Below are 24,734 nucleotides of genomic sequence, written 5' to 3' on the forward strand. Positions count from 1 at the left end.
TGGCTGCCGCCCCAGGTGTAACTAAGCCCTACCTAGCCTGTTTGAAGACAAAGAACAAGAACTCTGGTACTTTGCCCGCCTCTCCTCTGCCGGGTCATGCCACAGCTTCCTCATGGCTGCCCCTTCCTCACCACCCCTGAATCCCGCCCTACCAATCCATTGCCTCATCTCATTCCTTGCTTAATTTTTTAAAAATTCTTATCCTGGCATTCACACGCCTGCCTGGTCTGACCCCTGCCCACGCTTCTCATCACACCCCTTCCCTCACCTGCTCCACAGGATGTTTTGCAACGCTTCCTTGCACTTTGAAGGTGGCTGTTACCGACATTGGTTAACCTGTATTGTATCTTTAATCAGAAAAGTGCTGGCCACTTTTCTGAGAGATTTACATTAAAACTATGTTGTCTAAACCTTACACCTGCTCTATGAGGTAGCTCCAATATTGTTTCTATGATACACTGATGCAGTCACCCAGCAGTGATGGGGATTCCAAACCTAGTGAGTTTGACCCTAGTGGGTCAGACATCAAAACCTGAACCTTGGCTCCTTCAAGCTGGAACTCTGCTGGCTTCATCCAACCCACTCCCAAACTCCTATTCATCTTTCAAGATCCTGTTCAAATATATCCTCAGGGACATGTTTTTAAATACTTCCCACCAGGGGACATCTAATCTAGATCCTGTCTGTGTTCCCTTACAGCTCTGTTGAGCTAATTGCTTCCCTACCACCATTCCCCAGCCCCAGATGGGGGGAGGAAAGCCTTTAGTGTGGTGTGAGGGGGAGGGGGCAGAGGAGATGGATCCTCTGGGTCATAGCCTCAGTTCTGGGTTCTAAAACGTGTCAGGACCATATGGCTTTCCTAGGCCTTCCAGAACTTGCCTTTCTTTCTCTCTCTCTTTTCTTTTTTTTTTTTTTAAGATTTTATTTATTTATTTTACAGAGAGAGAGCACAAGCAGGGGGAGCGGCGGGCAGAGGGAGAGGGAGAGGGAGAAGCAGGCTCCCCGAGGAGCAGGGAATCCAATGTGGGGCTCGATCCCAGGACCCCGGGATCACGACCTGAGCCGAAGGCAGACACCTAACCGACTGAGCCACCCAGGTGCCCTCAGAACTTCCCTTTCTATCACAGTCCTCTGGAGGTAGTGAATTCCCCTTCCCTGGAGATCGAGTCAGAGGTTAAGTGGCACTGCAGAAACCTCCTGAAGGCCTGGGGTTTCAGTGGTGGACAGATTCTTAAGTTGACTCTCAAAGATGGACCAAAAAATTCGCCAAATACTCAGCCCTTAGAAGCAACTCATCCTCCTCCTTCAGACTCCGGCTTTGTTGCCACTTCCTCCTAAAAGCTTTTCTAGATCTGATAGTCAAATCCCTTTCTTCTCTCCCTCATCATTATAACCCCAGCTGCTGAGCACAGAGCCTGAACATAGTAGACACTCAATAAATAATTGCTGAGTGAGTGAAAGGATGAATAAAACAGATCAGACTTTTCTACTTAGTAACTGTGACCTTGGGCATGTTACTTCTGAGCCTCAAAGTCCTGGTTTCTAAGGGGAGGGAGGGAAAATAATGATAGCCGCTACTTCACAGGATTGTTATGAGAATTAACATGATGCATGCAAAGCAATTAATATAAGGCCTGGCCTAATAAATGGGACTTGTTATGTTAAAGAGCTATCCTAATTCCCATTCACCTCTCCTCTGAAAATGCTCCTTGGGAAGAGTCAATTACCATGAAACTGAGAAAGGTGAGGGAAATGACAATGTGCTGAGACCCCAGCTACGGTCCTAAACATACAGAGTCCTATGAGGGAGGCCCCTGCCATGTGTCTGGCACCTATGATGGGATCTTTTCGCTACAGTGCTCCCCACCTCCCTAACCATCCTGAGAAGTCAGTACTTCCCCTCAATTTACAAATGAGGAAACAGGCTCAGGAAGACTGATGGAAAAGACTCCCATCACCGGCAGGACTCCTGACAGAAGAGCTGGAAAGGAAAGTATCGAAGGATATGGAGGGATCTTCAGGGGAGTGGTCCTGAGGCCAGAGGCAGACAGGAACAGGACGAAACAGGGATACACTTAAGAACAAAGCAGCTTTGGGCCCCATCATGGGAGCTTTGCCCAGTGGAGACAGACACTAATCAGATAAAATAACCACACAAACCCACAAGTGCAGGTAAGTTCTATAAGTGAGAACACACCTAGAAGTTCCTGGTGCTTCGGGAATGTGGCAGGGTTCGTTTTTGTCGGGGGTGATGATCAGAGGAGGCTTTCTGGGATAAGGAACATTGAAATAAGATGGGAAGAATGAGTAGGAGTGAGTAAGATTGAGCAGAGAGAGAGTTTCAGGAGGAAGGAACAGCATATGCAAAGGTCCCAAGGCCAAGTGGGAACAGAGAATCCATTGTGACTGGAGCCTGCTGAGGGAAAGAGGGGCAGGAGAGAAGGGTGAAAAGGAGGAAAGCAGAGACCATGGGGCCGTCTTGTGGAACAGTCAGCAGAGGGCAGAGTATGGGGTGACAGTGGTCTTTTTCTTTCAGAGCCTAGCCAGAGAGCCAGACCTAGGCTGGGAAAGAGAATCCTTGTGTGGTTCTATTTGTTTTAAGTACATTTTGTCTATTATTTGAATAGATAGGACATACATTACAAAATTCCCAGATGCAAAAAACGTATTCAATGAAAAGTAAACCTTTCTCCTTCCTCTGATTCCCAACAACTGGTTTCCCTCCTGAGCAATAACCACCATACTGGTTTATAGTGTGTCCATTCACAGATAGTCTATGCACTAGAGGTACCTGGGTGGCTCAGTCGGTTAAGCTTCTGCCTCCAGCTCAGGTCAGGATCCCAGGGTCCTGGGATCAAGCCCTGCATCTGGCTTCCTGCTCAGCGGGGAGTATTCTTCTCCCTCTTCTGCCAACCGCCCCCTCAAATAAATAAAATCTTAAAACAAACAAACAAACAAAAACCAAGAACACACAGCATATTCATGTTTTATACTAATCCAGCCCTGGTTTTGACACGTGCCCAGATCTCTAGTCATGAAAGAAGCTAATCTGTACTGAACACCAGCTGCACATGACTTGCTGCAGCTCAGAGTTAGGGAGCACCAGACCTTGTGCTAACCCAGTAGCTCTCAAATTATAAATCCTCTGGAGGGCTTGTTAAAACAGATTGCTGGGCCCCATCCCTAGAGTTTCTGCTTCCTGAGATCTGGGGTAGGGCCTGAGAATTTGCATTTCTAAGTTCCCAGGTGATGCTGAGGCTGCTGGTCCTGGGACCACACTTCCAGACTACTCAGCTAGCTGTTGGTGCACAAGGTCTGTGCACTGTTGACGTACGTCTCTCCCACAAAGGAAGGCATAAAGGATGCAAGGAAACACACATACCAACTAGAAAGTTTCATGGGGCGGTAAATTCTATGAAGAAAAGGAGCAGGGGAAGGGATATGCATGAGGGGGAAGTGCTTGAGAGTAGTGGTAAGGTAGGACATTTGAGGCACAATTAAAGGTTCCTTTCTGAGCAGTTGAAGTTTACAAGGGCAGGTAAACAGACACACAGGTGGGACTGTCTTGGGTTCAGGGGAGGGGCACCTACGGAGTCAGCGTGGAGAGGAAAGAGAAGGGCGTCTGGCCCCCCTGGGGTGTGCAGAGGTGGAAGGACCTGCAAAGTGTGAGATAATACGGGGAATCCGAAAGAAACCGAGGAGAGGGGTTGAGAAGGAGGCATGATCCAGGGCTCTCGATTCTGGGAGGGTAAAGAGGTGCCACCTTGGGTGCAATTACAGGAGCTCCAGAGGACCTCAACAAGGCACCTCCACGTGACACCGAAGAGCCATGGAGCGAGGGCATGGGCAGGGAACCTGAGGAGTAACGACGGGAGGCGTCTCCTTTTGAAAGTTTTGCTGCCTAGGAACCAGAGAAATGAAGCACTCCCTCCTGAGGATGGGGAGGCGGAAGGGTGTTTAAACGCCGCCGGGAGCTACTGGAGTTTAGTTTGGGGTCGCCGGGCGGGATTTTGGAGGGAAGAGGAAAAAAAACATGCGGGAGAGGGGGGTCTGAGCTGTGAGAAGGGTAGAGCTGGCGGGGTCTGGGTGTTGGGAGAGCTCAAAGGCTCACCTGCCCTGGAAACATCACTCATCTGAACTTTACAACCACTCCAAAAGGAAAGCACTATTTCCCCCATTCTACAAGTGAGGAAACTGAGGCTCAAAGAGGTGAAGGGACAGCCCACAGAGCATCTCACAGAGCAAGACCTCCCTCCGTGTGGGGACCCCGCGCTCCGCTCATCGGCCCCGCTGCTCCTGGGGACTCGGAACAAGACCCTTTTTTGTGTCCTCGCAGGGATGCCCTTTGGAGAGCCGCCCAATGGCGAAGCGGCCCCGCAGAGGCCCGGGCGGGGCGGGATGCCCCCTCCACCCTAGCTCCGCCCTCGGCGGCGCGGGAGGGGGCGCGGGGCGGGGGGCGCGCCGCGCGGGCTTTGCTAGCTGCGCACCGAGCTCGCAGTGCCGCCCGCGCTTCCCAGCGTCCGCACGCGGCTGTCTGTGCCCACCGTGCCCATCCCGCCATGGCCGCGGCCGCCCTTCTGTCCCGGCCCCTACCCCTGCTCCTGCTGTCGCCGCTGCTGCTGCTGCTGCTGCTGCTGCCGCGCGCCGGCCGGGTGCGCGCTGACAGTAAGGTACGGTGCGGCCCTCCGACCGGGGCTCAGCTCCGCGGGGAGCCGGGCGCGAGGGGGCGCTGTGGCTGGGGTGCGGACCAAGGAGGGTGTCGGGGCCAGGAGCGGAGGACCAGGAGAGGGGAGACCCGACGGGCTCAGCACGGAAGCCACTTGGGCCACGACCCAGGGAGAGGGGGAAGAAGCGCTGGGGATGGTAGGAGTACTTGGGACCTGGGGGTCTCAGGAAAGGGCTCTGGGACCCAGTTCAGTGCGGGGAGGAGATCGGCACTAAAACGCAGGGCCGGGAAGAGGGGAGCCTGGGAGTTTGGAAGGGGCGCAGACAAGAGATGCAGTCCCCAGCCTAGGGATTCCCAGGAGCGCTGGGCAAGGGCAGCCTGGAAATCTGGCTCAAAGTTTCCATGGGAGGCTGACCGACGTCGGGCAGACGCCTGGGTAACTGCTACCCAGGGACTCCCAGGTTTGCAGCAGACCCTGAGCCAAGGCTTTCCGGCCATGCTGGGGACCCAGAGTGAACCTAGTGGGCTGGTCACTCGCCTGGCCTCTGGTAGTCCTGCCAGGAATCTAATGCACCCTCTGGAGGACACCGTGTTTCCAGAAGGGACCTGAAGTCTTCTCAGTTGTGGCTAAAAGGATCTGCTGCGCTGTCAAGCTGACCTGAGTTCAAATCCCCCTCCACCTCTCAGCTGGGTGATCTTGGGCTTTCACCTCTGCCAGTCTCCGTTTCCTCACTTATGGGAATAACAATAGTTCCCACTTCCTACAGTTGGTGATCTTTTTCGAGGTCGTGCCTCTAAAATGTTTAGCACCGCACCTGGTACCTAGTTAGGTGCCCAATAAATCATGCTGTGATTACAGAATCTTACTAGGGGAACCTGAAAGAGCCAGTGAGAGCAGGGCCCCCTTGAGGGTGTTCTGGAAATGACCCAGTTAGGACAAGGATGGGACTGGGAATGAATGAGGGAAGAAGGTAAGGCCCTGCTCACTCCTTCATGGAGTGACTTTTCTTGATGTCGCTCCAGCCTCTTTCCTGGGTAGAAGGTGAGGCTGCACTGTCCAGAGGCAAGGTAGAGGGCAGAAGCTGCTAGCCACACAGTAAGTGTATGAGCACTGGGCACCAGCAGTCCCTCATCCTGAAGATCCCACTCTGGGGATGAAAGCAAGTGAATTGCAGTCCTGACCATGTGCTCCAAAGACAAGAAGGGAAGGAGTATCATCCCTACTTTACAGATGGGAAACTAGAGTATATAGAGACGTGGCTAGCTTGTGAATCAAAAAACCTGGGTTCTGCCCCTTTGTTACTCTTTGGTTGTGTGACCTTGGGCGAGTCACTGCCTGCCTCCAGGCTTCAGTTTCCCCATCTGAAAAACAATGTCTGCCAACTTCCTCTCCATGCAGGGCCTTCTTGGATTCCCTGACCTGGCTCAGGTGGGGGAACAGTGAGCCAAAAACCCCACATAACCTGATCAGCGCTTTGCCCCTCCCATCTCTCTGGCTGGGAGGAATATTTGGTCCTGGGCATCCTCTGAGCCATGCATGTAGAGCTTGTGGGGGAGGGCTAGCACTCAAAACAAAGCAAAGACAAAGAAAACTGAACACCCTGTTTATGTAGTGAGTCAGCCAAACACTTGCTAGGTTGTGTGTGTGTGTGTGTGTGTGTGTGTGTGTGTGTGTGTGTGTTTCGTTGTCCCAGGGCAAGCTGGGGCTGGTGGGGTAGGGAGGCGTACTCTAGAGCCTGGAGGATGAAGCAGCTGGGGGACAGAGCACAGCCCTCCCTCAGACACCTCCCACCCCACACCACTTCAGCCAGCTGGGAAAAATAAAAATCAAGTGATGGGTGAATTTACTCCGCATTCCTCAGCACAGCCGGTCTCCTGCTGGCTCTGCGGGGAGAGCTGTTTTCATAATCACCCTCTCCCTCCCCCATAACCATCCTTCCTCTTCAAGCCTGTCCGATTTGAGGGAGGGAGAGGGGGAGAGCCCTTCGAGGGCCAGCCTGGGACTTGAAGTCTACCTATTTAGAGCCCTAAAGGGTTAAGTTGGCCCTCTCCTTAGGCTTCCTGCTCCTGGGAGGTCCAGTACCCCCTCCTGCCCCATACTTTCTGGGGTACAGGGGCAGCTCAACCCCAGTACTCACCACAGAACTCTGTGGTCTCGGGCAGCTCCTCACTCAGCGTGTTTTCATTCCATGTTTATGGCAAGGTCTCTCTCTCCTAAACAGGAGTTTTCATCTAGGGAAGTGCTTTGTCCAGCATGGGAGTGGGAGAGGGAGTTCACAGCTTCCCTGGCATCTCTGAGGGGCTGCCCAGCTCGGAGTTTGGGATGGACAGACAGGTAACCACATGAAACCCAGGCGTGGCACCAGAGACCTCTGGGAACCTGCATTCTGCTCTATGTCCTTGGAATGTGGCTGAGAATTCCCCATTGCTACCTCAGTTTCCCCATCTGTGAAAGGTGCCTCACTTCCTCCATGCATCCAGATGTGGAAAGGGGGTCTTTGGTCATCCCCGCCACTGACCAGGGGCCCAAGGACAGAGGGAAGGCCAAGGCTTGTGGGAACTGGGCCAGGGGGAGCAGGGGGGCTGAAGGCAGGCAGGCAGCCATGTCGCAGGCTGCATTGGATGTTCTAGGCCAGGCTGGTCCCAGGGGCTTAGGTGTTGCTGCGTCTCTGCTCTGGGAGTTTCCGCCTGTGGGTGTAATTGAAAACAGGCTCAGGGCAGACAGGGAATACAAGTGATCAAGTCCTTCTGTACACAAAGAGCATGGGACCACGCCAGGCCCCACAGGGTCTCTCTATAGGGAAATGCTTGTCCCAACATTCCCGTTGGCTGGGGCACCTAGAACAAAGTACTGAGAGACATCCTGTGTGCCAAGCCCCATGCCCAGCACTTAAATCCAGAATCTTACACAACCCTGCTGCTGGTCCCCCCAGGACCAGGCTTGAACACTGAAGGTCAAAAGAGTCAGATGGAGGAGTTTGGAGAATCCTGGAGTTCCAGGGTGCTCAGCTTTCAGTGGGCATCCAAATGGCCTGGGGTACCTGAGAGTCTTGAGTGAAGATGTGTGGACTAAGGCCAGCACGTCTGCATTTTCCAAGTGCATTCCAGGTAATTCCCAAGGCACATCCCCCAGTGAGAACTCACGGAGGTACAGAGAGCCATGGAGGTTTGTGGACCAAGAGAGTCACAGATCATCAAAGAGAAGCTTCTGGAAGATTAAACCGGTGGAGAGGAGGCTGCTATGTTCCCAGAAGCAGTTAATGGGGTCTGAACTCAGGGCTGTGGTCATGGAATGGAGAGTCGGAGAGAGAGCTGGGAGATATTCAGGATAAAGAATTGGAAGAACGTGACTGATGGCTTGTCTGGTGTAGAAAGGGAGGCTCAGAGACCTGGGGTGGGTGGGAGGGTAGGTAGACATCAGGTGAGAAACGATGCTGGGTCCAGTTTTGGATGGCTTCAGTGTGGGGGTCCTGTGCCATCCAGGGAGGTGTCAAGCTGGCAAAGGGCTCTGGGGGACATCTTTGCCTGCAGGAGGACCTGGAAACGTGCTTTCAGGGAGTCTGGACTGGCCAGGAGAGAAGAGGGAAGACTCCACCTCAAGGTGGCACAATTTGAATCTGCTCATTTCTAGAACATTTCACAGCTTGAAACCCCCCTCCCCCACTGTGGCCAGACTTATCCATCTTTCTTCAGAAAAATCTCAAGTATGCCCTCTTGCCATCTCATTGTGGGATTTCCTTGCAAGTACCTAGGGATATTTTTAAGCACGAACCACCCACACTTCTGGGGTCTTTGGCAGCAGTGTGTGCTGAGTGAGGCTGTAGAGAGAGGTGCGGGGGGAGGCCTGAGGCAGGGACAGCCCTCGTGCCCAGGGCAGAGGGGGCCAGGCCCTCTACTGCCCCCCTGCGACCCAACCCAGGGCCCCCTTCTCGGTCGCAGTTCGGCTGCTGTTGGAGAAGCCCTCACCTGGTGAGGATGGGTGGCCATGGGAGGAAGAGCAAGTAAACCAAAACCTGGAGTCAGGCTGTTCATAGTGACCCTGGGCAAGCCTCCAGTCTTGCTGATGCTCAGAGTTCTCCCCTTTAAGACGGGGTTGTGACGCGAGGAGAGAGAGGTAGAAAACGCCGCGCCGACGTGAGGGAGGGTTGCGGGAGGGTTGGGCGGCCACCTGGACAGCAAGTACCACCTAAAGAGCCGTGACTCTGTGCCACGTTTGGTGACAGCTGCTCTGCGCGCGTGGACTCATTTCAGCCTCAGGTCGGGCGTATGAGGCAAAGACTGTTGTCCTCCCCGTTCTGCAGTGGAGGGTGCGGAGACTCAGAGGGGTCAAGGCCACGCAGGGGAATGGAGGAGCTGGGGTTTGAGTCTGGGCTTGGTTCCCCACCACGGTGCTCTGCGGCCTCCAATCAAGCACCACGGGCTCCAGTAATCACCGGAGGAAGGGCCTCGCCTAGGCTCCTGGCAGCCGGGGCTTGGCGCCGAGGCCCTCTTCCGCCTCCTGGCCGGCGTCAGGGCCTTGGCTGCCCCCGTCAGGACGTAGCACCTCATCTGAGGAGAGAAGGAATGTTGCAGTCTGATATGGAGGCTGCTGCTGGTGGGGGCGGACGCCGGGACGATGAGTGGGCCCCCAGGAGGAGGCCTCTGTGGCCTGGCCACACAGAACACAACCGCATCTACCCGCTGGGGAGTGCGTGGGGGTGACTAGAGGTCCACAGCAGAGCGGGGAAGGGGGCCCAGGAGTCTCGAAGAGAAAGCAGGCTTGAGGCACTGCCCGAGATCTTAGGAATGTGTGGGACCCCTAGGCTGGCTGTCAGCGTTCACAGGCAGGGGCGGATTGCCCCGCGGTGCCCCGAGTACACTCCACCCACAGAAGGCCCAGGACAAAGCTTCCACCCATAGCTTCCTCCTTCCCCACCTCCTCATCCCCCAGGGGACTGGAAATCTATCCACACCAGGCTCTGATCCCCTTGAACAAGTCATTTGATGGCTCCAGAGCTCAGTTGTCTCGTCTGTAGGACACTGCTGAGAGTATCTACCACTGCATCCCCATGGAGAAATGAACACATAAACAACCCCCTTTCAGGATCATTGTTAGTAATAATAACGGCTACAATGTACAGACTACGCTGTGGGCTCCTGGCACTGGACGGAGCGTATTCCTGGTATCCTGTCTCTCAGTCCTCACACAGTCCTTTGTTGGGTAGACACTAGTAGTACCCTCATTTTACAGATGAGGAAACTGAGGCACAGAGAGATTAAGGGCACACAGCTGTAGATGGCCCATGGCTGTGTGCCTAAGCACTGCCCACACTTCCCCAGCACTCGTGAGTTCTCAGTAGCTGTCTCCTCCTGGGCTCTGTGCCCCCGGCTTGCCTCCTCCACCCACCATCTATCCACAAAGCCTCCCAAGTGAGCTTCCCAGAATGCAGATCCGACCCTGGCTCTCCCCTGCCTAAAACCCTTCCATGACTCCCCAGGAAGAAGCCAAGATCCTCAGCCAGCTTTCAGGGTCCTCCAGGAGCTGGTCTCTGCCACCCCAGGGTCCCGCAAGCACCAGCCAGAGTGAACCTTCTCCAAGTGCCCGGCCTTTGCTCATCTTTACATATCTGGTTTGCTCACCCTGGAATGCCCTTCTCCTTAGAGATGTCCCCCGAGGGGTCCCTCCCTGAGCAGTTGGCATGGATGTCTTCCTCTGTGCTCTCAGACAGAGCCCATCCTGCTAGCTTCTCCTCTAGCAGAGAAGCTCAGGAATGTACTTCAATCTATTTCTCCTACACCTCCAGCTGTCACCCAGGGTCTGACAGAGGCCAAAGGCTCAAACAGGTGTCTGACAGCTCAGAACAGAAATGGAGTACCTATGGCCCTTCCCCAGAGGGCTCTGGGATGCTCGCGGGCGTTGGGGTTGGCAGAAAGCCCAACAGAGCCACGAACTCACCTGAGTCCTGGTGGCTTCAGTGAGAGCTGAGTAGCCATGAGGGCTGGGGTGTTTGTTGCTGGAGCCACAAAGAGCTGTGTCCCAAGAGCCTGGAGCCCAGGGTGGGCTGGGTGAGACAGCTCGGGGAGTGGCGGGGAAAGGTTGAGTGGCCCACCATCTCACAGCTACTAACTCAGGTGGCAGACGCCATGTGCTTAGCCCTGTGCTCCAGCATGTCTGCAAAATGCAGGCTCAGTGATCCAACAAATATTTACAGAGCATCTACTATGGGCCAGGCAGGCACCAGTCTGTGGTATAGGAGAGAACTAGACAAAGTTCCTGTCTCTAATGGTTCCTTCAGTAGAGTAAGGGAAAAAATAAGCAAGCACAAATACAATACTTCGGATGGTAAGAGGTATAATAAAAAGCCACTAGATAAGGGGACAGAGTAAGGGGAAGTGGGTAGTTGGGAAAGACTTCTCAGAGGAAAGTAACATGACGGAATGAACCAAGGGAACATCGGGGATAAGGGTTTCAGGATGAGGGTACCACATCTGCAAAGGCCCTGAGGCTGGAGTGGAGTGACCCAAAGAAAGGAAAGAGTGGCAAGAGAAAGGGTTGTGGGGAGGCTGTCAGTTCACATAGGCCTTGAAGGCCACGGTAAGGACGCTGGAGGTAACTAGCCCCTCCATACACAGGTATTATGAAAGGGTGTGATGCACATGGAAACTGGGCTATAGTAGGTGTCCAATGAAAGGTCTTCACTCATGTCTTTTATTATGGTGATAAACTGCACATACATTTACCATTTTAACCATTTTGAAGTTTACAATCCAGTGGCTCTTAGTACATTCACAGTGTTGTGCAACCATCACCACTACTAAGTTCCAGAACATTTTCATCACTCCCAAAGGAAACCCCATGCCCATGAAACAGTCACTGCCCATTTTCCGCCTCTCAAGTCCTGGCAACCACGAATCTGTCTGGGGATGCGCCTCTTCTGGATATTAATAAATGGAATCATACAACATGTGGCCTTTTGTGTCTGGCTTCTATCACTTAGCATCATGTTGTCAAGGTTCAGCCCGTGTTGTAGCAGGTGTCAGTACTCCATTCCTTTTTATGGCTCAATAATATTCCATCGTATGAAGATACCAACTTTTGTTGATCTATCAGTTGATGGACATTTGGGTTGGTTCCACTTTGAGACTGTCGTGAATCGCGCTGTTGTGAATATTCATATACAAGTCTTTGTTTGAATACCTATCTTCGGTTCTTTGGAGAAGTAATCTTTGGAGAATAATTCTACCAAGCAGTAGAATTATTAGGTCCTATGGTAATTGGTAATTCTATGGGTTTAAAAAAATTTTTTTTAAGATTTTATTTATTTAGTTGAGAGAGAGAGAGAGCACGAGTGGAGGGCAGAGGGAGAGGGAGAAGCAGACTCCCCACTGAGCAGGGAGCCAGATGAGGAGCCCGATCCCAGGACCCTGGGATCATGACCTGAGCCAAAAGCAGACACTTAACCAACTGAGCCACCCAGGCATCCCTAAGACTTTTTTTTGGAAATTTTTTAAGTAGCCTCCACACCCAACGTGGGGCTTGAACTCCCAACCCTGAGATCAGGAGTCGGATCCTCTATAAACTGAGCCAGCCAGGTGCCCTGCAATGTTTTTAAAGTAATCTCTGCACCCAATGTGGGACTCGAACTCACAACTCCAAGATCAAGAGTTGTACACTCTACTGATTGAGCCAGCCAGGCCCCCCAATTCCATGTTTAACGTCCTGAGCAACAGCCAAACTGTTTTTCAAGGTGGCCATTAATATTTTAAGGTATTATCACCTTAAGGCTACTGTACTCTATTTCCTCCAAAGGGCTGCTAGCTCCTCAGCCACCTGTAGCCGTCCCACAAAGGCCAGGGGCACTGGATTCTGCTACCTGTCCCCTCTGGCTCCTCCTCTCCTCTCCTCCCCCCAGCCCTGGCCTTCGGCTCACCGGAGCCCCTCTTGCAGGTGTTTGGTGACATGGACCAGGTGCGGATGACCTCGGAGGGCTCCGACTGCCGCTGCAAGTGCATCATGCGGCCACTGAGCAAGGACGCTTGCAGCCGAGTGCGCAGCGGGCAGGCCCGGGTGGAGGACTACTACACTGTGGAGACGGTGAGCTCGGGGACCGACTGCCGCTGCTCCTGCACGGCGCCACCCTCCTCGCTCAACCCCTGCGAGAACGAGTGGAAGATGGAGAAGCTCAAGAAGCAGGCACCCGAGCTCCTCAAGGTAGGCTTTCGGAGGGGAGGGGAGGGAGGGAGCACCTCCTGGACAGGATTCTAGCAGGGGCTGGTGCCAGGCTGTCCTTCCAGTGGAAAACCCACACTCTGGGGAGGTGCTGTTGTTATCCCATTTCACAGGTGGGGAAACAGAGGCTCCCTGAGGGGAAGCCACTCTTGCTCAAGACCATTCTCCAGTAAGTGGTGGCGGCGGCATTCTTTGGCTAGCTTACCCTGTGCTCTAGCGTATCTGCGAAATGCAGGCTTGTTTATGTTCAGAGAGCACCTACCACCAGCCAGGTAGGCACTAGTTTGGGGGATATTGGAGGGAACTAGACAAAGTCCATGCCTTCCGTAGAGTATGGGAGACAGAAAATAAGCAAACACGGATATAACATTTCATTGTCTAGTTCAGTGTTCTGTATTTTACCCAAACCTGTTCATCTGTCAGCACCTGAATAAAGTTTTTTACATTTTAAATTTTGTAGCATTTTATTGTTTTTAATGTAATAAGAACATGTCCCATATTCAAGCACCACCTGCATGCCAGATGTTGTGCTAAGCTCTTTTGACATTTTCCTCTAAATTCTTTTTTTATTTTTATTTTCTTTTTTAAGATTTTATTTATTTATTTGACAGAGAGAGACACAGCGAGAGAGGGAACACAAGCAGGGGGAGTGGGAGAGGGAGAAGCAGGCTTCCCCACGGAGCAGGGAGCCCAATGCCAAGCTCAATCCCAGGACCCTAGGATCATGACCTGAGCCGAAGGCAGGCGCTTAACGACTGAGCCTCCCATGTGCCCCTTTTTCCTCTAAATTCTTAAACGATTCTGTGAAATATGGGATCACTGTTCTCATTTTATAGGCAAGAAAACTGAGGTTTGGAGAAGTTAGGTAACTGGCCCAAACTCTCACCTAATGGCATGTAGCCTCGGGTCTATACCATACTTTTATATGTATTTTATGCTTACCTTCCCCCCCAGCCACCAACATAGGCAGATCAGAAAGAAGCACCACCTCTGGGGAGCACAGGCCCATGCCAGGGTCTACCCCCAGGACTCATGCTTGAATAGGCATGTGCAGCCTACATCACGGTCCCCACAGCGAGCCAGGCACCTTTGTGCCATTCATAACACGCCCAACTCAGTGCTTGGTGGGGCTGGGATTTGAACCACGTCCTGCTGTATCCAAAGCCTGTATTCTAAACCACCTTTATTCTCCTTTCTTTCTGTAATGGACTAGATAATTTTGGTGTCTTTTGAGAGTATCCTTTTCTCTTATAATTTCTTCCAAACATCTGAACATCTGTTTTGCCTTTTTTGGTATCAAGCACTGTGAAATTGACTGAGATGTTACCCTACTTGTAAGCTAACAAGTTGGCAGCCAATTTCATGGATGCTGGCAGAAGACACAAGCTCCTGGGTCAGAGACAAAGGACTTTATTACTCACAGCAGCCAGAGTATCTACATTTTCTTGAACTGATTCTCCCAGCTCCAGTTCCCACGGGGTGACGCAGTGAAGACCACATAGCTCCCGCACACACACTAGGGTATTTTTCAGGAGTGGAGCCCCAAGCTTAGAGAATCCAAATTTTTTACAATGGGCACTGAGCATGCCTTCCCTACTCTGGAGGGAAACACTCTCTCTGTGTTCCAGGGCTGTTGCCTATACAAAATATGTCCTAGAACAAAGACAGTCAATGCCTCTGCTTGCAAGACATGCAGAAAAGCAAGAGACCCATGAAAAATTGTCTTCAACATTTGGCTAAAAATGTTTTCTTTCTTTTTTTTTTTTTAAGATTTTCTTTATTTATTTGAGAGAGAGAGAGCCCAAGTTGGGGGGGCGGGGGCAGAGGGAGAAGGAGAAGCAGACTTCCCACTGAGCAGGGAGCCCGATGCGGAGCTCGATCCCAGGACCCCGGGATCATGACCCGAGCCAAAAGCAGACACTTAACCAACTGAGCCACCCAGGCACCCCTAGGGGTTTTTTTTGAAATTTTTAAAGTAGGCTCCACACCCAACGTGGGGCTTGAACTCCCAACCCTGAGATCAGGAGTTGGATCCTCTACCAACTGAGCCAGGCCAGGTGCCCTGAAATATTTTTAAAGTAATCTCTGCACCCAATGTGGGACTCAAACTCACAACTCCAAGATCAAGAGTTGTACACTCTACTGATTGAGCCAGCCAGACCTTCCAATTCTATGTTTAACGTCCTGAGGAACAGCCAACTGAGCAGGGAGCCTGACCACACGGGGCCCAATCCCAGGACCCCCAGATCAAGACCTGAGCTGAAGACAGACACTTAACTGACTGAGCCACCCAGGCACCCCTAAAAATGTCTTCTTTCAATTTAACTTCAGCTTTAGTTTTGTAACAACTAAATGCATACCAAAACTCTCAAAGTTGGCATAGGGCTGAATTTTAGGCCAAGTTGCCTCTTAACTTGTCAGTCCCTGGACCTCACTGTCTCTGTGGGGCCTCGCTAGGGCCCTGCAAACTCCAGGCACTGAGCTCATAGGTCAGTCTTCAGTTATAGGAACAAATCCAACTTCTGCTCAAAGTCCACCTCGCAATCACTAAATTGTAGGCATACTTTACAGGAGGATACACAAAAGCTTTTCATACTTTCTGGCTCATTTAATCCTTGCCACAATCCTTTGGCAAGGGAACTTAGGGTCCCAGCTTTACTTGTGGAGGAATCTGAGGCCCAGAGAGGGATGGTGACTTGCCTAAGATCTCACAGCAAGAAACTGGCAGCACTAAGATTTGCACTCAGGAATTCTCTGCTATGTTCCCTTGCCCATGGAACAGGTCCCTAGGCAGCTCTCAGCCTGGAGCCCATTGTCCCTTAGGTCTTTTCAATGTACGGCAGCCATGGTGGTTTTCACTCAGCCTTATCGGACTGGAGTGGGGTAGTGGAGGGACTGACTCAGCAGGCAGTGGTGTAGGAGGAAGAGAAGATACTGCAGGGGTAGGTATCTGAGAGGTAACTCAGAGAACCCCAAGAGGAGAAGGGGGCAGAGGCAGTATGAGACAGGGCTCAGGCCCCTCCCATTACATGTGGCTCCTCCTCCCTCAGCAGGAGGCTCTCTCTGGGCAGCCCCCCAGGAGAGGAGATTAAGGGAAGCCCGTGGAGGAGGGGGAGCAGGGCACACCCATGCTATACCCTCCCCTTGTGTCTACCGCAGCCCTTTCCCTCAAGCTAAGAACTCCAGCTGTGATTTGGCCTTAGTTGCATGACTCTTGAGTAGGAGGGAGAGGATTCTAGATCCCCTTTTGGGGGGAGGTCGGTGGCAGGTACATGCTTTTCATCTCTTTACTCCTTTTCCTTCTGGACATGAACTAGACATGGCCCCACCCTTGAGGAATCCCCGGTCACCTGGGGACACAGCTCCTGACTCCAACGGTTGGTCATTAGTGCTGGGCCAAGGGATGTCTCAGGGACTGTGGGAACCCAGAGGAGGAGGTAATATTAGAGCTGGGCTTTGAGGGATGGGTAGGAGTCCCTCAGGCAGAGAAGAAAGGAGGGCATTGTGGGTGAGAGCAAGTGGAGTGGATATGGCCCAGGATAGCTCCCTGCCCTCTCTCTGCTCCAGCCCCACTAGCCACCTGTCAGTTCCTCTAACACAGGGCTTCTCAACCTATCTGTGGTGAAAGACTAATTTTTAAAAAACAAGAACCAGTACTTTTGGAAAATGCCATAAAAATGAATTATTAGAAAAATGAAACAAAAGCAGACATGCAAAATACAAGTCCAGGGTTTTACTGTTAGAGTCAACAGACAAAAATTTCTCTGTTGGGTGCCGGGGTGGTTCAATCGGTTAAACGTCTGCCTTCAGCTCAGGTCATGATCCCGGGGTCCTGGGATTGAGCCCCGCATCGGGCTCCCTGCTCAGTGGGGAGTCTGCTTCTCCTTCTCTCCCTTCCCCCTGCTTGTGCTCTCTCTCTCACTCTCTCAAATAAATAAATAAAAATCTTTTAAAAAATTTTCTCTGTCAAAGGGTTCTGAAAGTTTATAAAAGTCTACTCTCACTTTTTGCAATTATTTTATCACAGATGAGTAACAAGTAGCTTGGACCGGTGCTGGTCTGCGGACCGCACTTTGAGTAGCATGGCCCAAACACACCATGTCTCTTCTCACCTCCAGCTCTTTGCACAAGCTTCCCTTGGCCTGGGATGCCCTTCTCCTGCCATCTTTGCCTAATTTGTGTTCTTCCTGCAGACCTCAGCTCCAACAGACTCCTTCCTGGCATACTTTACTAATCCGCATCTGCTCCTCAACAAGGTCAGCGCTCTGTCATTAATGATCTGGGCACCTCTCTGTCACTCTGTTCTTTCACAGCCTGTGAAGGACCATGAAGGCTTGTGTCTATCTTAGTCCTCACTGTCCTTAGTGCCTGGCCCAGAGAAAACATTTGCTGAGCTCAAAGAGGATGCAGGGGCAGACCATGGGGGGCTCGAATGCCAGGCTTAGGAGGTGCAAAGCCACACATGAGCAGTGGGGAGCCATGAAAGTTATCTAGCAAGGGAGAGACCCAGGGTCAAACCTGTGCTTTGGAAAGCCAGTTTTGGTGGCCACGAAGGCAGCAGAGTGAAGCTGGGAGGATCCCCTTTAGCCCCCTGGAATAGTATCATTACTGCTGAGATTCATGGACCCCTTGCTGTGTACCTGCTCTGTGCTGAGCCCTGTCCACACACTACTATGGCCTCATTTCACAGAGAAGGAAGCTGAAGCACGTAAGAGTCTATGTGCATGGTTCTCACACTGTGCTCCCCAGAGCCCGAGGGGTACTGAGCAAGTCTTCAGAGTCTGAGCAAGGTTCCAGGGGAGCAGACAAGACTCAAGGTCCAATCCCTGCTTCCCTAAGACTTCTCCACTCCCTTTTTCCATTTTAGAGATTAATGTCTACTCCAAGAAAGGCTCTCTGGCTTAAAACAGCTCGAACACCCCTGGGAGAGTGGGAGTCAAACTGTTTTGGAAATAGCTGACCAGGGCCAGACAGGAGCGCTGGCCTGCTCAAACCCTGAGAAATGCTGCAGGGCTCGGAGTGGGGCCATGCGAGAGGGTGGGCTGAAGGAACTGCCCTTCTCAAGAAGCCGGGGGAAGCTGATTTCCCAGCCAGCCTCTTGTGCCGCGGCTTCCCTGACCCTCACCGGCATCTTGGCCCTCGGGAGAGAAGATCATATCCTGATTACACGCAGGGGAGAGCGGAAGGGGAGGGGCAGCTGCAAGGAGGAGCTGGGGGCTGGGCCAGGACGACCCAGCATCTGCCACTGACCTGTTTCTTGTGCAAGCTCCTCCCCTTCTCTTGGCCTCAGTTTCCCCATCTGAACACAAGAAGGAATGGTAAAGCATGTTAGGAAAGAGGTTTTGGTTTATACCAATCTGGGTTCTGCTGCCAGCCCCACCATCTAACAACTGGGTGGCTTTGGACAAGTCACTTCACCTAAGCTGCACTTTCCCATTCTGTGTGTAAGATGAAGGTAAAAGTTGTCCGGACCTTGTCAGGGTGCCTGGCTGGCTCAGTGGGTAAGAGCACGTGACTCTTGATCTTGGGATTGTGAGTTCGAGCCCCACGTTAGGCATAGAGATTACTTTAAAAAAATAGTTGTCCCAACCTTGTTTTTGTTTGGGTCCCCAGGTGCGGACTCTGAGGCAAGTGATTAGTGTTGCAGTGACTTATTATGAAAATGTTCTCAAGAATCGAGCCCCGCGTCGGGCTCCCTGATCGGCAGGAAGCCTGCTTCTCCCTCTCCCACTCCCCCTGCTTGTGTTCCCTGTCTTGCTGTGTGTCTCTCTGTCAAATAAATAAATTTTTAAAAATTTTTTTTAAAAAGTTCCCAAGAGAAGCTGGTACCAAAATGAAAGAAGTGGAGGTGGGAGGAGAAGGAAGCCCAATAGGATGTGATCCCAGGCCAAGCGTCAGCATCAGCCCCAGGGGACGTGGAGTGTGAATGACAGCTCAGTTGTCCCCACTGCGGCTAGGGAGCTGGGCCTTTGGATCCCTGCACCTGTCAGGCATTGCCGAAGGACTGCCCCAGGAGGACATACTCTCCCAGGCAGTTTGGGGACACAGCATCTCTTGGAAGAGAGTCACAGATGCAGGCTGTTAAGAAGGAGCCACATGGGGCGCCTGGGTGGCTCAGTCGGTTAAGCGTCTTGCCTTCGGCTCAGGTCATGATCCTAGGGTCCTGGGATCGAGTCCCGCATCGGGCTCCCTGCTCAGCAGGGAGCTTGCTTCTCCCTCTGCCTGCCGCTCCCCCTGCTTGTGCGTGCTCTCTCTCTCTCTCCTCTCTGTCTCTCTCTGTCAAATGAATAGGCAAAATCTTTAAAAAAATAAATAAAAATAAAGGCACATGGAAACCAGGTATGGGCACAAGAAACAAGAAGGAGGGATCCCAGGGCATGCAGACTGATCTCCTTTAGTGTCCACTACACACCTCGTGGGGTTGTCACGAGGACAAAGTGAAACAGCTCATTACAGCCCTTCACACAGGGCCTGCCGTGTCGTAAGTGCTCAAAAGATGGAATCTGTGGCTTTTCCCACGATGAGTACTAGCAAGCTGGGTCTAGTGGGTGCCGAGGGCCCACGCAGGCCATTGCAAGTGGTGGGGCTCCTTTTGCAGCCTTTGTGCCTGATCCTGTGCTCTGCCCTTGCCCTGACCCCTCACCCTTTCCCGGGCAGCTCCAGTCCATGGTGGATCTCCTGGAGGGCACCTTGTACAGCATGGACCTGATGAAAGTGCACGCCTATGTCCACAAGGTGGCCTCCCAGATGAACATGCTGGAAGAGGTAAGGGCAGAGCTCTGCCCAGGAGCCAGGCTGGGTCAACACTGGGAGCCAGGGGCTGTGTCGGAAGGGGCCTGGGCCATTCTGCCTTACGCTGGTGGCTGCTGAAAACTGGAGTCCAGCAGGGAGCTGGGAGAGGGAGATGGGTCCGGACTTTGGAAAAGGGGTCTCACTGGGGCTCATGGGCTTACAGAAGGCTGGAAGGCTGGGTGGAGAAACTGAGGCACCAGCTGATTGTCTGAAAGGGATGTGGAGGGGGCTGGCAGGAACCTGCAGTGGCCCTCAGTTCACCAAGACCAGGACTCACACATGGCACAACTCCAAGGCCACCGGTCACATAAAATGCCACATAAAAGTGCAGGACTGGCCAAGCTCACTGGGGCAGGGCTTAAGACAGCATGGCTGGCCCAGGCCCCACTTGCAGTGGAGGCTGAGGGGCCGAGCATCTTCTGGTCAGTGCAGATGTGCTAGAGGGCTAGGCAGGTGGCCAGGACTGCCCCCTGAGGGCAGCGACAGAGTTGGGCAATCATGGGGGTCCAGGCTGCAGGTTCAAGGTTTGCTGGCACGCGTCTCTGCTGGCACGGGCCCGGCCTCTGCCTGTTTCCTGCATCCGGCCCCTGCTAGGCTGCTGGGAGCCTGGGGACATGCAGCTTCCAGGAGCGGGTGTGGGGGCTTCCTTTCCCAGCTTCCTTTCCGGAGGGAGGGGGCACCTGGGCATCCTGTGCCCCAGGGTGGGAGATTAACCCCTTACTCTCCCCAAAGTTGGGGTCACAGTGGCTTTAATTATCCGAAAGTGTTTGGTGTGTATCTCCTCGGTGTAAGGCCCTTGCCAGCATGGGAGTAAGGTTACCGTTGGACTTCTACCGTGCACCAGTATTTTCTGTGCACCTAGCAGATGCCGGGCTCTCCGGTCGCTAGCTCTGCAGTTACCCCCCTTTGACCCTTCCTCCTGTAATCTTAGGAAATGTTAACTCACGTCATGTAAGCAAGAGCCAGACGATCTGGAGAGTATGTCTGCAGCGGCTGGAACAAATCAGAAATGATTTCCGTAGCCACAAAGAAATGATTTTTTAATTATCTTCTGTTTTGCATTATCTGTGCTTTGCTTCTGTTCACTAAATGATAACTCTAAAAAAAAAAAAATAGGCTTATTGCTAACTCTGGGTGGAAGTGGAGAAAACAGCCTCCCTTGGGAGGAACTGACTCCCTCTGCCCAAAGGAACAACATCACTCATTCACTTTTTAGTAATCAGTAATCATTACGTGGTCTCTTGGCAGCACGCTTTATCCACCCGTGGCTGCGGGTGCTACCACGCAGCACCTGTCCCCTTGGGCCCCGCTCAGGAGCCCGGGCCATGAAGCCTGACGGCAGAAGCTGGGGTGTCCCCCTCCAGGGGGATGGGGGGGTGGCTGTCAGAGGAGGCTAGAAAGACCTTGGAGTCCTGCCCCCACAGAACGTCAAGCTGAACCTGAGCCGGGAGAACGAGGTAGTGAAGGAGAGCATGCGCCACCTGAGCGAGCAGCTGCAGCGCTATGAGAATCACTCGGCCATCATGATGGGCATCAAGAAGGAGCTCTCCAGCCTGGGCCTCCAGCTGCTGCAGAAGGACGCAGCCCCAGTCTCGGCCGCTGCCCCAGCACCCGGCCCTGCCAGCAAGGCTCAGGTGAGGCCGTGGCCCTGGTGATGGGGCCAGAAGGTGGGTGGGCTTGGGAACACAGTCTGCCAGGACCTCAGTCCCGAGGGCCAGCTGGGTGGGGGTTTGGGGTCATAGGACAGGGCTGAGGGCAAGCACAGCTGGAGAGTCCCTGACAGGGTGGAGGAGCGAGCACCGTTGACAGAGGTAAGCTGGGAGCAGATGTGGGGATCCAGCTGAGGGCTCTGTTTGCTGAGGAAGGCATCTGGCGGTGTTCTCATTGCCATTCCCAAACTAGCAGAGACAAAACTGTAGAGATGACCCTCCCTGCCTGGCCCTGAGAAACCAGGTTGGCTGCAGCGAAACCACTTCGAGCCTCCCCTAGTGTGGTTGGGCCCCTGGCTGGGTCCTGCCTGCTCAGGGGCAGGTGGGCAATGCCTTGGGGACCCTGCAGACTAGCTCCACTTCATCAACCCAATCTGGGGTGGAGAATTCCTGCAGCATAACACCCAGACATTCCGTGTTCAAGCTCAGCACAGAGTGAGCAGGGACACCAGGCAGAGCCACGCAAGATCTATAATACACCTTTATGCACATTTGTAAAAGGTCCTCCTCTCGACAAATTGCCTAAAAGGCTGTCCCTCTGGGCCAATGCAGAGAAGCCCCCCATAGGTGGGCAAATTGGACAGAGGCTCCTTCCTATGATAGTTACACCCTAGGGGGTGTGGCTTGGCAAATGGGAGTACAGACTGGATTTCAATGTCATTTGTGCCCCTTAGGCCAGTCACCCTCAGGCAGGACACAGCCGCTCCATTCCCCACAGCAGCCTTGCGGTTTAGAGTGGGGGATCCTGACAGCCTCTAAATCTGATTTCTAAAGTCTAAATCTGACTTGCTCACAGACATGATCTCAGTTAATCCCACAGCCACCTGCAAGGGAGGGACAATCATTGCGCGTTGGGCAGATGAGGAAGCATAGAGTGAGGCCCCCCGTGGGGAGAGGGTGGCCGCGCCGGGACTGGAACCTGCATCTGCGTGACTGACAAGCCCGGGCTCTTCCTCTCCCACCTCCTGGCCCCCCGTGCTGACATTGTGCTGACATTGTGCCCATCTGTGTCTGCGGCCGGGACCGCCTCGTTGCTGATAAAGCGTGGAGGAAGCCTGGGGCCTGTGGCCCAGGGCAGGCTTCCTGCTCGTTCCTGTGTCAAGTCCACAGGCGCGAATGAATGCTGTTTGGGCCACAGCACGGCAGGTCTAGAGACTGCCCTTGCTGTATCTCCTGGAGATTCTGCCTGACAGTGGGTGATGTCACGGGGCCTTTGTTCTTGTGCCAAGCCAGCATCAGAGGCCTTTAAGAGGAAGTGAGAATAAAATCTACAGAACGTTAGAAACTGCATGCTTGGGGGCGCCTGGGTGGCTCAGTCGTTCAGCATCTGCCTTCGGCTCAGGTCATGATCCCAGGGTCCTGGGATCGAGCCCCGCATCGGGCTCCCTGCTCGGCGGGAAGCCTGCTCCTCCCTCTCCCACTCCCCCTGCTTGTGTTCCCTCTCTCGCTGTGTCTCTCTCTATCAAATAAATAAATAAAATCTTTAAAAAAAGAAAGAAAGAAAGAAACTGCATGCTCTAAGGGCAATGGCCTCAGTGGCCAACTGTCCAAGTTGGCCTGAGACTGAAGGGTTTCCCGGGACGCAGGACTTTCAGTGAGGAAACTGGGAAAGTTCCAGGCACACTGAGATGGATTGATCACCCTGCCTTGGAGCCTGAGAACCTCGCCCCTGCCCACAAAAAAAGACCCATGAGCGAGAGAGAGACAGGGATGGGAAGCTGACCTCCTGAGCAGCTACCTCCTTAGGGAATTAACCATTATAATCTACCCCCGGGGGTGAGTATGCAGGGGTTTGGAAATGGAACAGGAACTTAACCTATCAGGTTGGGCTTCAAGCCTGCAGGGGAGCTGGAGAGCTGAGTGGGGAAACTGAGGCATGCCCCAGTCATGGATGTAGCCACTATGGGAGGAAAGCTGTGAGTTCACGAGCACCTGAGACCGAGGGCCTAGAGCAACGTGACCACTTCCAGCCCCCCCCCCGAAGGTGAGCCTCCATGACCTCCCGCAACACCCCTTCCCCCGCCCCTAAGTCTGAGATTTCCCTTCTCTCTCAGGACACAGCTGGAGGGAAAGGCAAAGACAACAACAAATACGGCAACGTTCAGAAGACCTTTGCAGACAGGGGCCTCACAAAACCTCCTAAGGAGAAGCTGCTGAAGGTGGAGAAGCTGAGGAAGGAGGGCGGCAAGAGCAGATTCCCCCAACCCACAGCCAAGCCCCGGACCCTGACCCAGCAGCAGGCCATAATCCGAGGCATCACCTACTACAAGGCGGGCGGGAAGGAGGTGACCGAGGCCGTGGCCGGTGAGTTGGCGGAGGACTGGACCCCGGCGGAGTGGGGGCTTGCTGCTGGATGGCTGCATCCCAAGCAAGGATCACCTGCGGGGATCCAGTGTCTTCTCTACAAACTGCCCCAGATTTCAGCTCTGCTGGTTACCTGTTGGTGCCCTTGGCTCATCCACACAATGAGATAGTACCCCTCGTGGGGTTGTTGGGGATGAAATGATTGAATCAACACAAAGGGCCACTCGGTTCCTCTCCAGTATTTTCAGCTATCTCTGCCCTTACTGGACTTTTCCTTCTTCATTCAAAGATTTGCTGAAGGTCCACTATGTACGTGCCATATCTCCCAGAGACTCTGCCTAACATAGACTTCACAGTCCAGTGGGAAAAAACATACCCATGACCAGGCAGCGGCCACAGGTGGGGTGGGAATCCCCAGGGGCTGGAGCCAGGCCAGGGTTCTGGGACGTGTTATGGGGCCTTCAGAGCACCTCTTATTTCCAGAGTAGCCTTGCAATGGATGGCCTCCCACTTCTTATTTTCCCAAAGAAGAGCCCACAGAGTCCTATATTTTTCCTGCAATCCATGGGGGATCACACTGAAGGGCAACCAAGTAATTAACCAAAAAAAAAAACCCACAAGAGACAAAAGTCCCTGGAGTACCCAAATTTCTAGGCCGTCCCCACTGGTGTGGCTCCTGATTCTTCCTCTGAGGCCCTCCCCAGACGCCTGCTCTCCTCTCATGCCCCAGAGAGGTGTCCCAAGCCTGCTCCCCCACCCTGGATCCTGCTGACCACCTCCTTCAGTGAGTCCCTCTGCCCACCCCATGTCCAAGGGGCCAGGAGGTGGAATTCAAGAGCCCCCCCTAAATTCTTGGCCTCTCAAGGCTCAGGGGCCTCCTCCCAGACCCCCCGGGGGTAGTTCCTGGCTCTGAGGCCTGCTAGCTCCTCCTGGCCACAGTACAGCACCTCTGACCCCTAGCTGGGCACTGCCCAAGGACAGCTGCAAGCAGCTGGCTCTCTCAGCGAGGCCCGTGGGAACCAGGCCCTGGCCCTGGCAGGCTGCCAAGGCCAGC

At 53.3% G+C, this 24,734-nt stretch overlaps 1 protein-coding gene across 2 annotated transcripts in view; it reads left to right on the forward strand.

Annotated features, from left to right (window-relative positions):
* Positions 1 to 4,476: 4,476 nt before the first annotated feature.
* OLFML2A (olfactomedin like 2A) overlaps positions 4,477 to 24,734 on the forward strand; it is a 28,873-nt gene continuing 8,615 nt past the window's right edge. For both annotated transcript variants that reach the window (XM_032418836.1, XM_032418837.1), the window contains exons 1-5: positions 4,477 to 4,670; positions 12,594 to 12,857; positions 19,533 to 19,640; positions 21,092 to 21,301; positions 23,431 to 23,680. In XM_032418836.1, coding sequence (XP_032274727.1) covers positions 4,560 to 4,670; positions 12,594 to 12,857; positions 19,533 to 19,640; positions 21,092 to 21,301; positions 23,431 to 23,680 — 943 coding nt within the window. In that variant the 5' untranslated portion in view covers positions 4,477 to 4,559. The remainder of the gene's footprint in view (positions 4,671 to 12,593; positions 12,858 to 19,532; positions 19,641 to 21,091; positions 21,302 to 23,430; positions 23,681 to 24,734) is intronic.

Source organism: Phoca vitulina, unplaced genomic scaffold, assembly GCF_004348235.1.
Source record: "Phoca vitulina isolate PV1807 unplaced genomic scaffold, GSC_HSeal_1.0 scaffold21, whole genome shotgun sequence".
NCBI lineage: Eukaryota > Metazoa > Chordata > Mammalia > Carnivora > Phocidae > Phoca > Phoca vitulina.